The 13,654-nt window shown below is 37.1% G+C and overlaps 1 protein-coding gene across 1 annotated transcript in view; it reads left to right on the top strand.

Annotated features, from left to right (window-relative positions):
• LOC116326853 (cadherin-22) overlaps positions 1-13,654 on the top strand; it is a 71,726-nt gene that overhangs the window by 25,282 nt on the left and 32,790 nt on the right. Inside the window, exons 3-6 of the mRNA XM_031748279.2 lie at positions 6,334-6,453; positions 9,871-10,038; positions 11,669-11,850; positions 12,325-12,581. Coding sequence (XP_031604139.1) covers positions 6,334-6,453; positions 9,871-10,038; positions 11,669-11,850; positions 12,325-12,581 — 727 coding nt within the window. The remainder of the gene's footprint in view (positions 1-6,333; positions 6,454-9,870; positions 10,039-11,668; positions 11,851-12,324; positions 12,582-13,654) is intronic.

The raw sequence follows: 13,654 nt of genomic DNA, 5'->3' as shown, positions 1-13,654 counted from the left end.
TAACTTAATAGACTTAGCTATTAATCCCTCCTACCCCGTGGGGCTTTAAGTGCTTTAAAAAAGACAACAATAGAATTAGAGATTTATTAACTTTTGAATAAAGATGGGAAATAATGTGTAATAAATGGCTGCCATCCAACTCTAATTGCTTACCCATTCTGCTAGAGGCTTAAATGAATAACAAAGCTATATCCTCATTAGCTGCTCAGCAGTGAAATGTTGTAGCCCTGTCTAGTTCTCCATGGTCAGGCAAGTCATAGTGCAAATCATAGTTAAACATTGTTGCTCTCATGAATGTGAACATTATTAAAACAGCAACTTTACAGTTTGCTAAGCCATAACCAAATTAGTCCATACAGTCAAGATTTTTTGACTTTATGTCAGTTCAGTTCAGCCTAATCAAATTTCAAATTTCAGTTATTGCAGCTTATTTTTTTGTTGAATTCTGGTTTATTTATATAGCACCAAATCACAAAAATAGTGATCTCATCTACAGTATTTAGGAGAAAACCCCAACAATCAAGAGACTCCCTGCGGGCAAGCATTTTTCAATAGTTGGAATTTTTCCATAGGAAGAAACCTACTGGGGTTGAGGGAAAAGAGACAAGAAATGAAAAGGAAAGAACCTTGGAGACAACACAAAATACAGACTGGAGGAAAGAGAAGGTGAGAGTGTCTCTCTCCCGAATCCAGAGTGGGACCTAGTTCCACAGAAGAGAGGCCTGATAGCTGAAGCCTCTGGCTCCAAGTCTACTTTTAGAACCTCTAGGAACCACAAGTACGCCAATCAGACAGAACATTATGACCACTGGCAGGAGAAGTGAACAAGACTAATTATCTCTTCATTATGGTACTGTTAGTGGGTGGGATATATTAGGGAGCAAGTGGACATTTTGTCCTCAAAGTTGATGCGGTACAAGCAGGAAAAATAGGCAAGCAATGTGATGGCTAGACAACTGGGTCAGAGAATCTTCAAAAATGCAGGTCTTGTGGGGAGACTGCAGGGTCAGTATGTATCAAAAAGTAGTTCAGTGGATGGAACAGTGGTTCCATGGGGCTGCATATCCACAGACCAGTTAGGGTGGACATGCTGATCCCTGTCTGCTGCTGAAAACACCAACAATGGTCACATGAGCATCAGAACTGGACCATTGGATGGTAAAGGGACGGGTTCTTATATAGCACTTTTCTACACTAACTGAACACTCAAAGTGCTTTACACAACTTCCCTCATTCACCCATTCACACCAGCAGTTTCTTCTATGGTGGAAGAAGGTAGCCTAGTCTAATGAATCATGTTTGTTTATTTACATTACATGCATATCTGGGTCTGTCTGTGTAGCGTATCTGTACAACACCTGGCATCAATATACATTATTGGAAGAAGGCAGGCCAGCAGAGGCACTGTGATACTTTGGGCAATGTTCTGCTAGGAAGCCTGGAGTCCTGCCATCCGTGTGGATGTTACTTCGATATGTACTATCTACCTAAGCTTTACAGAACATGTACACCCTCTCATGGAAACGGTATTCCTTGATGGCTGTGGTCTCTTTCAGCACGATAATGCACTTTGTCACAAAGGAAAAGTGGTTCAGGTTGAGGAATGGTTTGAGGATAACAACAATGAGTTTAAGGTGTTGCCACTGAGGCTTTACCTGGCAACCTATAGGATTAAAGGATCTGTTGCTAACATCTTGGTACATACCACATACCACAGCATGGGTCAGGGGTTTAGTAGAGTCCATGCCTTGATGGGTCAGGGCTGTTTTGAAAGCAAAAGGGGAACCAATACAATATTAGGCTGCTGGTCATAATTTTATTGCTGACTGGTGTAATCCTGCAGCCTGAGAGAGAAGTGCTCTAGTAGCTTAATATGGTACTATGATGTCTTTAAGACATGATGTGGCCTGATTTTTAAGATGGATTTCAAAACATGTGATCTTTCTTTCTTGTCCCCATTAGTACCCTCATTGCAGCCTTTTAGATTAAATGGTGGCTTTTTCAGGAACTTTTAGAACAACCTGACAATAATGAATTTCAATCATCTAGGTTAGAAGTAATAAATGTGTGAAGTAGTTTTTCAGCATCACTCAGAGGCAGGGGAGAAAAAAGTAGCCCTACATATTTATTCAGTGTAGGCACTGAAGGACAAATCTTGATCAACTCTGTTAGTGCTGTTTTATTTATATAAACACCAGACAGTGATGACGGTGAAATACAGTAAAAGCCCAATTTTCTATACCATGGTATAAGAATATAGCATAGTTTAACAGTGCCAGTTAAATGTTTTGTATTTAAATGCTAAGATGCTATTTAAACTGGGAAAATACTTGATTTCATTCAACCAGTTGGAATCACCATTAGTAACATTGTATAGAGATATTAAAAATTTGAGGTAGATTTTTTTTAACACAGTAAAAACAAAAACATTTTTTTGCAAAAATATATGGACCTGTATATTTTGGCAGTTTATTTAATAATGTCTTTATTGGCAGAGGAAGGCATTAGACGTTGAATATTGTGACCTTTCTCCATTAGACATACTATACTTCTCCTGTTACTGTTATGTGCATTACATTTCATTATTTTTATTGACTCCGTACACATATATCAACATTCAGATCTGCTTAAGTGTCACCAATGACGACAACATACTGTAGGTAATGACATCCCACTGAAAACACTGAAGCAAGTCAGAATTTAACAAGAACTCAAGTGCCAAACTTGCTGCTTCACTTCTCTTTTTAATATAAACACAGTAAAGGAGCATTTGCATTTATATAGTTCTTCCAAACCATCTGATGTTGCTGCCAGGCAGTATTCAGAAACAGCTGAGCATCAAACTGATTGTTACCTGGGGAATATTAAGATAAGGGAGTAATCCTATGGACAAAAAATGGTTTTGTTGGACTTTCAGCAGTGGAGCCAAACAGGTAGGAAAAATTAGCAAACCCCTGCCTGTTGCCAGTAATGAGAATGCCTAGCCTCTATGAAGTCTTATGTTTTAATGCGATAAGAATGGTATCTCACTCATCCCCCAACTGGAACAGAGCATATCTTGATCTTCTGAGACTGGTGCTTATTTTGCATATATGGGACAGGTAATAACTGGATGATACAACTCAGAATACGAATTTAAAAATTCATTCCAACCTAGTTGATATGCAGCACACTGAATTCATTGGAAGCTGCAATATATCAGGATTTCACTAATATCCTTACAAGGATGTTGACAGTACCAGAATTCATGATTCTGTGGCATTGCACATATTTGAATGTCCTTGTTCATTCCCGTCTTACACCAGTTCTTTCTTAAAATATTTCATAGTGGCTACACAATAGCTTTGTTTCACTACATTTGCAGAGGAGAGGATGATACCTCATATGATAGCTGTAGTTTTGCATGCAAGCTGGCAGGAGTACCATAGGTGACAGTGATAGAATAGTGATCCGAGCCATCTGATTTAATGGCTGGGTGGCTTTAATGGTAATCTGGCCTCTCCCTCCTGCTTCTCCCCTTAGGAGTTCTATTGGATGACAGGAAACAAACAGTGCTCTGACACTTCCCGCTCATTAGCATCATTAGCATACGGTCATTATGTAGCTGGACAGTAGCATGACAGGGCTCTGAGAAAGGCTACAGTGGTGACCTTTAGTGGACAACACCAGCTGTCAGTAATTACCCAAAGCATTCTCCAGAGGGATGGAGACAAAGACTGACTCCTTGTCCACGAGGACCTGTGGTGCCTAGGAATCTCTTTTTATCTTCCATTTGCCTGGAAGTGAATATATTTTTAGACAGAGAAAAAAATGTACTCACATCCTAGAGACAAGTATGCAGCTGTTTCCTAACCTAAAAATTAGGAAGCCTAAAGTTGTGTAGGCTTTAGGTGGAGTTTTAACTAAAATGTGCTACTAAATGTGGAGCTACGTCTGCGTTTGTACTGCCAGAGGCTTGTTTGTGCACACTGTTGACAAGTATACTACACCCAGTGGAAAATAATGACTTAAACACCATTGCTCCACAAATTCCAAATTTAACATTTCATGTGGAAATGACTTTATTCTTTGTATTCTCTGTCTAAGTGCCTCATAATCATGTGTAATTGTTTGTTGTAGATTACTTTAGCTTCTAACAGGCTTTGATGATATAATGTTGATTCTACAACTTCATGTTCCCTTTCATCTGTGTGTGCAACCTCTGTATGAATAATGACTTTGAGCCTTGGTGTTGTGAAAAGATAATTTGAAAACATCAAAAAATTTGTTTGGAAAATTATGGGCATGGAGGTGAAACAGCTACTGGGTGCTATAATATCTGAATGCATTAACTCCCCTCTTCCAAAAATAATCGGAGACAAGTATGCATGAACACAGACACAGGTGTTTGCAGGTACTCACACACACATGCTTTTAAGGCTCCCACACTGATGAATTGCTGTGCTCACAACCTTAACTACATTAACGGGGGTGCAGTCTGGTGCACTGTCGAATCACAGCAAGAAAGTTCTGGGCTCAAATCCAGCTGGGGCCTTTCGTTGTGGAATTTGCATGTTGCCCCTGTGCCTCCGTGGGCTTCCCTCCACATTCCCTGGCTTCTCAGCACAATCCAATGACATACACACTCTAAACTGGCTGTAGGTATGAATGTTTAGTTTTTTTGTCTGAGTTAGCCCTTCAAACACTCTATGGCACCTGGCACCCCCAGCACCCTGTTACACCGAATTGGATAGGCATTAACAGTTGGGAACACAGTTAAGGTTTCCCATCCATTTTCTTAACTGCTTCAGCATCAGCCACACAGACTGGTTGATAACATCTGGTTGCTAGAGAAAAGTGTGCATTCCCCATCTGGTTGGTGAGTGGTTGCTGGCAGTCACAAAAAGGCTACTTCACTAAAAGCCTGCTTGTGATTGCTTTGATTGCTAGCAAATTCAAATGGTTTTCCATAGTTTTCACACAAGATAAGTGGCTTGTCCACAAACACTCCTATTTACTAAGTAGTACTCAAACTTGAAAAAGTGCAATGTAAACCAGCCTCAGATGTCTATAGGCTTTTGTGACTAGGGTCCAAGTGGTTAAGAAAATGGAAGGATAAACTTAAATATGTTCCTAACTTTTTCATAACAAGGTCCTTAAAAATTCAGACAACTACTATACCCCCAGTGTTACTGGAATTAGAAATAACTCCAGTATAGAGGTAGTAGTTCAGTAGTTAGTTCTAAAAATGTAACAAAACATGGAACACAGCTTAGGCTTTATTACATCCACAAAATAGTGGCAATAAAGTACAATGTTGACTCATCAAAGTGGAATTTTTGCTCACATTTCCTCTCAACTTATTACCTTAGGCATCAACATGGAAAAAAAGTCATACTGTGAGAAATGAAGAAGCTGAAACAAGATTGCAAGACTGCAAAAAAACAGATACTATGCGTGTGAAGAGCTACAATGAAATTGCTCCACTGCTCTTTCTGTGCGACACATAGTATAATATCATTAAAGTGCAATTTAGACATTAAATTGCAGTTGCCTCCTCCCACTTTGGGTCAGTCACCGCCTCCAGTATTATTTCTGGAAAAAAACATCATTAAACCCCAGATTAAAACCAAACAAACAGCTCTGATTACAATATCATCAATATTGTTGTTGTGGTTGCAGTTGTATGTCCTAAGCTCCACATGACTATTTCATCAGTTAGCATGTATATTGGTAGCACAAATGCAAATAGAAAAAGCCCTTAAAGGTGTGTAGTTTTCAGAAGAGTTTGCCAGTAGGCACACTCAGGGTATAGATTAATCAAAAGACACCCAAACACACACACACACACACACACACACACACACACACACACACACATAAACTAAGCCTACTTACATTGTTATTTTTAATTTTAGAAAATACTTGTGTTACATTTCGTGGTACTGTTGACATGTTTGAGACCTGAATACAAAGATGATTATAAGAATACTGACATAGCTCTGAATGTATATTCCTAATGAGAAATAAAAAGTATATTATTCCTCATTCTTTAATGAATGTTTGGTGTTGTCTTTTGAGAGCATAGATTACTGTCAGATTTCTTTGTCTGTCAGTCCTAAATTTTGTATTTTTTACTCTGGTTCTACAACATACTGGCCAAAATAATAACAAACCCCTTACATTAATTATCATTTCAGTCTGTTAATTTTGTCCTCACAAAGACAGAACCGGCAGCAGTTTCATAAAAAAAATACTGACATCCTTGAGTCAGACTCATATTTGCATTTTAGGATTGTAGTATAGCCTCAAAAGTTTGATTTATCTCCTTTAACTGCTTTTTATTTTCAAAAGGGACGTCTGTCATGAAGGTTACTGCATCCGATGCTGATGACCCAACATATGGCAGCAGTGCCAGAGTGGTGTACAGTGTACTGGATGGAGAAAAGTTTTTCACTGTTGATAAAAACAAAGGTAAGAGGACACATACAACACTCAATTAACCTTCATTTTTTTCTTTCTCCATTTTCTTTCATCAAAATTTTAGGAAATCTGAAGAGACCATAATGGCCAAATCAATTAAAATATGTAGTCAAAACACACACACACACACACACACACACACACACACACACACACACACACACACACACACACACACACATACATACATACATACATACATACATACATACATACATACATACATATATATATATATATATATATATATATATATATATATATATATATATATATATATATATATATATATATATATATATATATATATATATATATATATATATATATAAGCTATAGATAAGATAGAAGATAGAAGATAGAGAATGTTACTGATGTAGAGCCTATAGAAACAGTATGGCCTAACCCACAATCTTTCAGGACTGCAGGAAAAAGCCTGTTGGGAGGGATTTCCTCTCCAGGGAAAAGCACTAAGGTTTTAATGATTCCTTTTTTGGTCTCCACCAATTTGATTTGGTCAGCCCAGGCACCTGGATGATAAATGGCTCTGCCTTGGTGGGACTAGTCAGGAGACTAGGTGGTTCATTCCAGCTTCTGCCTCATGACCCCTATTCCACCTACCTCTCTCCCTATCTTGTAGACAGACAGGCTAACCTAATAGGTGCAAGTCAAGAAGGTCAAAATAAAGAGGAGACAAAACAGCTGTGAAATCTACCTCATTAATATCACTCTCACTCACCTTGACAACAAACTCAATAACAAGTCACTGTTTTTTTTTTTCTGTTGCTTTGGCAATGCTGAAATTGCCTGAAGATGTTTCTTTGAGTATCCGAGTACTGTCCTTTTAGTTGTTTTAAAATGTTTAAACCATACTATTTAATTTCCCCTTTACAAGCACAGTGGATCATTATATCATAAAAAATAAATATCTAAATTTTCTCATCCATTAAGAATTCTATATCTTTCTATGCTATTAAATTTTATCAAGAAGCATCAATAACAACAGTAAACTTGCAATGGTATACATCAGCCAAAACTGCAATATAAATCCCAATGAGTTATGAAAATGATGAAATAATTTAAGATTTTCTGCTAACTAAATTGTAACAATACTGAAAAAAAAAAACAGTTTTTACTTAATTATGCATATGGTTCATAACTATCAATTAAACACAACATACTCAGTGCCCGAGTATGCCTTTGTGCTTCTAGATGTCATTCAAGTTTATATCTGTACTCTCTCAAAGGGGGCTTCTTTATTTTCAAGGCTCCAAAGAAAAAGGAAATAAAAGCAACACAGGTGCTGTCTATGAATGCAACTGCCAAAAGTGTAAACAAAGTGAATAAGTAGAGTGCAATGGCACCTGTGGTAAAAATGTAAAAACAGCACTATGTGTGCATCATCAGTTTTTAAAGCCACAAAGTGGCAGAAGGAATGAAGAGGTGACAGGTATAAGTCATCTTTTTTTAGAATCCATGAAGTGGAGGGAGAGTTGATTATATTATTCATTCATTTATTTATTTAGTTATTTATTTATTATGCTAATGCAGTGAATCACTGAAGCTTCATTTCACAGTTGGTCTACACACTCCGGTCATCCAGTTACAGTGTTTAATCTTGGGGGGGGGGGGGGGTGATATGCTTTGGAGTATGAAGTGCATAGAGTTCTTTTTTTACATCTTTGATAAATAAAGACCATGCAGATTTATCTGCATATATAGTTTCTATACCATGAAGTTGGAGCAGCACTGCTGTATACTTGTTAGAGATTGTGGCTTTACTTTCGACAGCCCTAATTTAGATGCATCCCCTCTGGCTTTGGTGGATAAAAGAGGAGCATGTCATCTGTCTCCCGCCCTAACTCTATTGCTGCATGTACTGTATTTTGGTTACTCATAGAACAGGCCCCAAGGCTAAATGTGACTGGAATCTGTGAGTTGTATACCTAACACAATGCAAACCTTTGGGAGTGAGACAGCACACCAACACCAAGAAATATATCAATAGATTCTGATGTGAAAAATCCCAAGGGGTAACGTGCAATTATATTACTGCTGCAGAGTAAAGCAGAGAGCTACTGATATGGCTACACTGCAAAAACTCAAAATCTTACCAAGAGTATTTGTCTTAGTCAAAATGATCTCATTACACTTAAAATAAGACAGAATCAGCTAAAGGGCAACATTTCAGTAAGCTAAAGGAACTTGTTTCAAGGCAGTAAATCTTAAAACTAGAAAAAAACTAGACAATTTTCACTTGTTCCATTAGCAGATTTTTTCACTTATTTCAAGCTAAAATATCTTGTATTAAGTAAAAAAATCTGCCAATGAAACAAGTGAAAATTGTCTAGTTTTTTTTTCTAGTTTTAAGATTTACTGTCTTGAAACAAGTTCCTTTAGCTTACTGAAATGTTGCCTTTAGCTGATTCTGTCTTATTTTAAGTGTAATGAGATCATTTTGACTAGAAATAAGACAAATACTCTTGGTAAGATTTTGAGTTTTTGCAGTGTAATGCTCGGCCAACAAGGAGAGTGTCTCTTTTTAAACAGACCATGTGTTCGTTTTTTGTATGGATATGTGAGAGATATACTAGCATATAAATATAGAATAGACATATACATATTTTGTCTCCCAGTATATATATATATATATATATATATATATATATATATATATATATATATATATATATATATATATATATATATATATATATATATATATATATATATATATATATATATATATATATAAACACTGGTTAGGCTTTTTGTTATGAATTATAAACAAATATTTGTCACTTCTTTGTTGTTTTTCTGATCTTCTGGTGTAAGCCAGAATTTGCAATTTTAACTTATGTAATACTTCTGCTGTTACTGCTACAAAACATGGTTACCCAAGCACTGGAAACTGTCAGACTGTCCCCCCCCCCTGTCTCTGCTTCATACCTCTTTATTTACAATATTTCACATTTTCTATGTACCTCAGTAGCTTTTTAGGGAATCTAAATCTCAAACCTGAATGCAGACATAACCACCCCCATCCCCAAATTGAACTGGAGAGTTGCAATGCAGTTCAGGGAAGCTGTGTCATGCCTTCATTCTCCCTCTATATATTATTCATCTTAATACAGCTAAGCCATAAAATGGTGTATGTGAAGAGTCACCAGTACAACATGGTCTCTCCCATCCATTCTGTTGGTAGAAGAGAAATGGAACGCATTGCACTTTTGCCTCCATAATGCAGTACTTATCAGAAGTTGATCTTCAGACTGTGAGAGGAAATACAATTGGTTTAATGCACAAGAGCTAACCACTAATGCAACGCTTCCAGTGGTGTCACTTGCTAACTACTCTTCCTCTCTCTGCCACTCTCCCTTAAACTCACTTCTATCTCTCAATCATTAGGAATCATCATGACAGCAGTGGCAGATTTGGATCGTGAGACACAGGATCGTTACGAGTTGGTCGTCAAGGCAACAGACATGGCAGGACAAATGGGTGGTCTCTCTGGCTCCACCACAGTGACCATAGTGATCACAGACGTTAATGACAACCCACCACGCTTTCCACAGAGTGAGTGTATCCTGTGCATTCTCTCACTTTAGAAAAAAAAAGATAATGAGACAGAGATAGAGAGAAGCTAATGACTGGCAATGTGGGTGAAGAAAATGAAAGCCAAGGCACAAATTACAACAGCATACACACACGTATACAAGAAAATTGTATACAACCTAAAAGCCACTGAAAATATGCAGTAGAATAGATGGCCTGCATCCTGCCTTAGGTTAGATTGTTCTGTTGTTAGCAAAGGTTAAAAAAATTAGCTCTATAAATTGATAGACTGTACATTGTAATGCTATGGACAGCGGGTTCTTTTTCAGCTGAATGGTTTTGATGATCAATATGCTCAACAAAATATATTTAAAAAGTAAAATTTAATGTGGCTAAAAATAAATTCTCTTTCTTAAACACAAAAACACACTTAATTCAGTTAAATAATAGTCTTCTTTAAAGCAAACCAAAATGTCAAGAATGTTAAAATAAATATACCAATGTGCAAATAATTGGTGAACTCTTATTTTAACCTCTTTTAAAGTTTCTCCAACAAATTATCCTGCTAAATCCCAGTCCTAACTGACGTATGATTGCATGTCTGAATAAAGTAGTGCATTCCCTTCTTGTCTTTTTTTTTAGCTCTTTATTCATTCTGCTTCTTTGGAGTTAAACTAATGCTGTAACCCATAACAGTATTACTTTTGTAAAAGCTACAGGTGCAGCATCTGACAGTCTGTTTGATTGTATTCGATATGTCTCCACACACCTTTTTCTTATTCCTGTATAAATCTTTTTTTTTTCCATCTCAGTAAATCATATTTACCCAGTCAGAGGGATAAACCCTGTAGGATTAAAGTTCCTCGACTCTACAATATAGTGAAGAAATAGAATCTGAATGCAGCTTCATAAATAAGGTGCAAAGGAGGATGAGATATGATGTATATATGAGATATATGACACATATATTTTGGTGAAAACTTATTCATTTATTTTTTGTTTATTTTATTCTTGCAGTATTTTGCAGTAATCTCTGGTAGATCTCATTCATTTTGGTCTAGTCTTTAGAGTTACAGTTGACAATGTGAGTATGGCGACAAGTTTTTATTTTTAGTTAAAGATGGTTTAAATTGCAGATTATACGATATTGGTCAAATGATATGATGTAACACCAGGGTGAATTCTAATAGATAGAGGGCTAGGGCTAGTGGAACTGTTAATATAGCACTATGCTTTCATAGGAAATGTAAGAATAATAATGTTAATGTATGTGAATGCTCACTAATAACTGCATGAAGTCTACCTTTTTCAATCCTTTCCTTTATAACTTTTCATTGGTACTCTAACCCCTGTTAGCCATTTCTTCCCTTCTTTAACAGCCCTTTACTTTATCTTTATTGATATCTCATCTACCTTCTCTTCCCACTTTTCTCTGTCTATTTCCTATCCATCTCTTCCTTCCCTCAACCCTTTTCTACCTATGGCTATCCATCTATCTTTCCCCTATCTTTCCTCCACTAGTGTTTTTCTCTTTTCTGTGTTACTTTTGGATCTCATCTTTCTTTTGTGTTGTTTTGTACACCAAAAATCTGGATCTTGGTTTAACTGCCTCTATATTTTCTACCCTTGGGCCACATACTTTATTTACCAGAAATGTACCAGTTTTCCGTGTCAGAGGGGGCTGCTGTCGGGACACCAGTTGGACGCATCATTGCCACAGATGCAGACATGGGAGAGAACACAGACATGAGCTATCTGATCACAGATGGAGGGGAGCTCTTCAAAGTCACTACAGATATGGAGACACAGGAAGCTGTTGTCTCCATCAAGAAGGTAGAGTTAAATGCTAAGAATACATTTCTTGTGATACATTTGTTCATACAAACAAACTTTTAAATACAGCCCTATTAGAAATTAACGAAAATGCTTTTATGTCAAGAAAAAGTGAGTATATTTCCCACATTTGCTACATTTACTTTTTCCTTTGAAATAGATAGGAAAAGTGTGTCTCATAAATGAAAGAATTCTTTTGTAACATGTGCATAATGGTAAAATTAACAAGAAGACATTCAGTTAGCAACAATACTGTAGTTCACAGGAATCTCAATAACATGATAATGTGATATGTTAGTATGAAGTGACAATATAACTTAGCAGTTAACCTGTGCTGTGGCTATATTACTGCTCTGGAATGCACTCAGCCTTTTAAAGACATGTTCTGAAATAGCACTGGATCTGTGCACATCAACAGTCTGTGCAAACCTGTACTTTTGTAATCTTTCTTTGTATTTCTGCTTTTCATGCTAGCCGCTGGACTTTGAGAACAAACGGACACACAATGTTGTTGTGGAGGCGGTTAATAAGCATGTGGACCCTCGTTTTGTGGACCTGGGCTCTTTCCGTGACCAGACCATTGTCCTGGTGAGCGTGTCGGACATAGATGAGCCACCTATCTTTTACCCAGCCGATGGCACTATCATGGAAGTCCAGGAGGACGCCAAAGTAGGAGCACTAGTTGGAATCGTTACTGCAAGGGATCCAGATGTGAAGAATAAACCTGTCAGGTATGGCAAGATCAATAAAGGTAATGCTATATTATTGTAGACCTAAAACACACTTAATCACAGCATTCTGCATCTACCGTTTTTACCACTGAAGACACTTTTGAAGTTGAAAAATTTCTTCAAAGAAAAAATGACTTTTGAAAAACTGTAGTTCACTAGGTGATACACATGTAGCTGGTGGGCTTAAAGAGAATTTCCTTAACAATTTCTCTTGGAGATGAAAATCCAAACAGCAGTGTTACGTGAACAATTGATGACAGTGTACAGAACATCTCCATTTTTCTCTCAGATCAACGTGTGTGATAAAACAACATAATCTAGTAATCTTGTGTTTGAAGGTCTTTGGTTTATATATCCTCAGAGGAGCAATTGCAATGTGAGAAGGGAATGTAGATAAGGTCTAAGATAGTCTCAGTGGCAGAGTATACGGCGACACACGCAGGGCCTGTGCAAATTATCTTGATTAAAAATGCATGAGGCTCAGAGTTCCAGGTGTAATAAAGTAAAACACAATGGCAGCACTGTCATTCACCAATGTCTTGGCAGCCGGCAGTCAGAATTATATGTGTGTCTATGAACATATAAAAGTACGTTTTGTTTTTGTGCATGTGTCTTCACTAAGCGAGTAAGTTATTGAGACAAAGGGAGAGGGGAGATGTTAGCGAGGATTTACCTACTGAATAGAGTTACCAAGCTCATGACCTCTGATAGCATATCCTCTATCAACTATGTATAATTAAACACAGAAAATGATCAAATGCACGCTCTGTGGAGCTGATTGGCAAGAAAGGTTTTGTAGAACAGACATTTATTTTGACTTGCTGAAAACCAGTGGCAGCTGGCAGTGGACAGCAGCTATGTTCATGTGCTTATGTATAATTTAAAAGGAATTTATAGTACTTTATGCTTTCACTGCACTATATGCATACATATATTCTACACCATATATCTGTATACAAACCATATCCATAAAATTCACGCTGTGGTTTTGTGTGAAACTACTTACAAGTGTGAAAAGTACCTAAATTTTGTGACACAGTGACAAATTACAATATTAAGTAATAACGGCCAAT

This window comes from Oreochromis aureus, linkage group 5 (genome assembly GCF_013358895.1).
Source record: "Oreochromis aureus strain Israel breed Guangdong linkage group 5, ZZ_aureus, whole genome shotgun sequence".
NCBI classification, from domain to species: Eukaryota; Metazoa; Chordata; class Actinopteri; order Cichliformes; family Cichlidae; genus Oreochromis; species Oreochromis aureus.
This window is presented reverse-complemented; position numbering and strand designations above follow the sequence as displayed.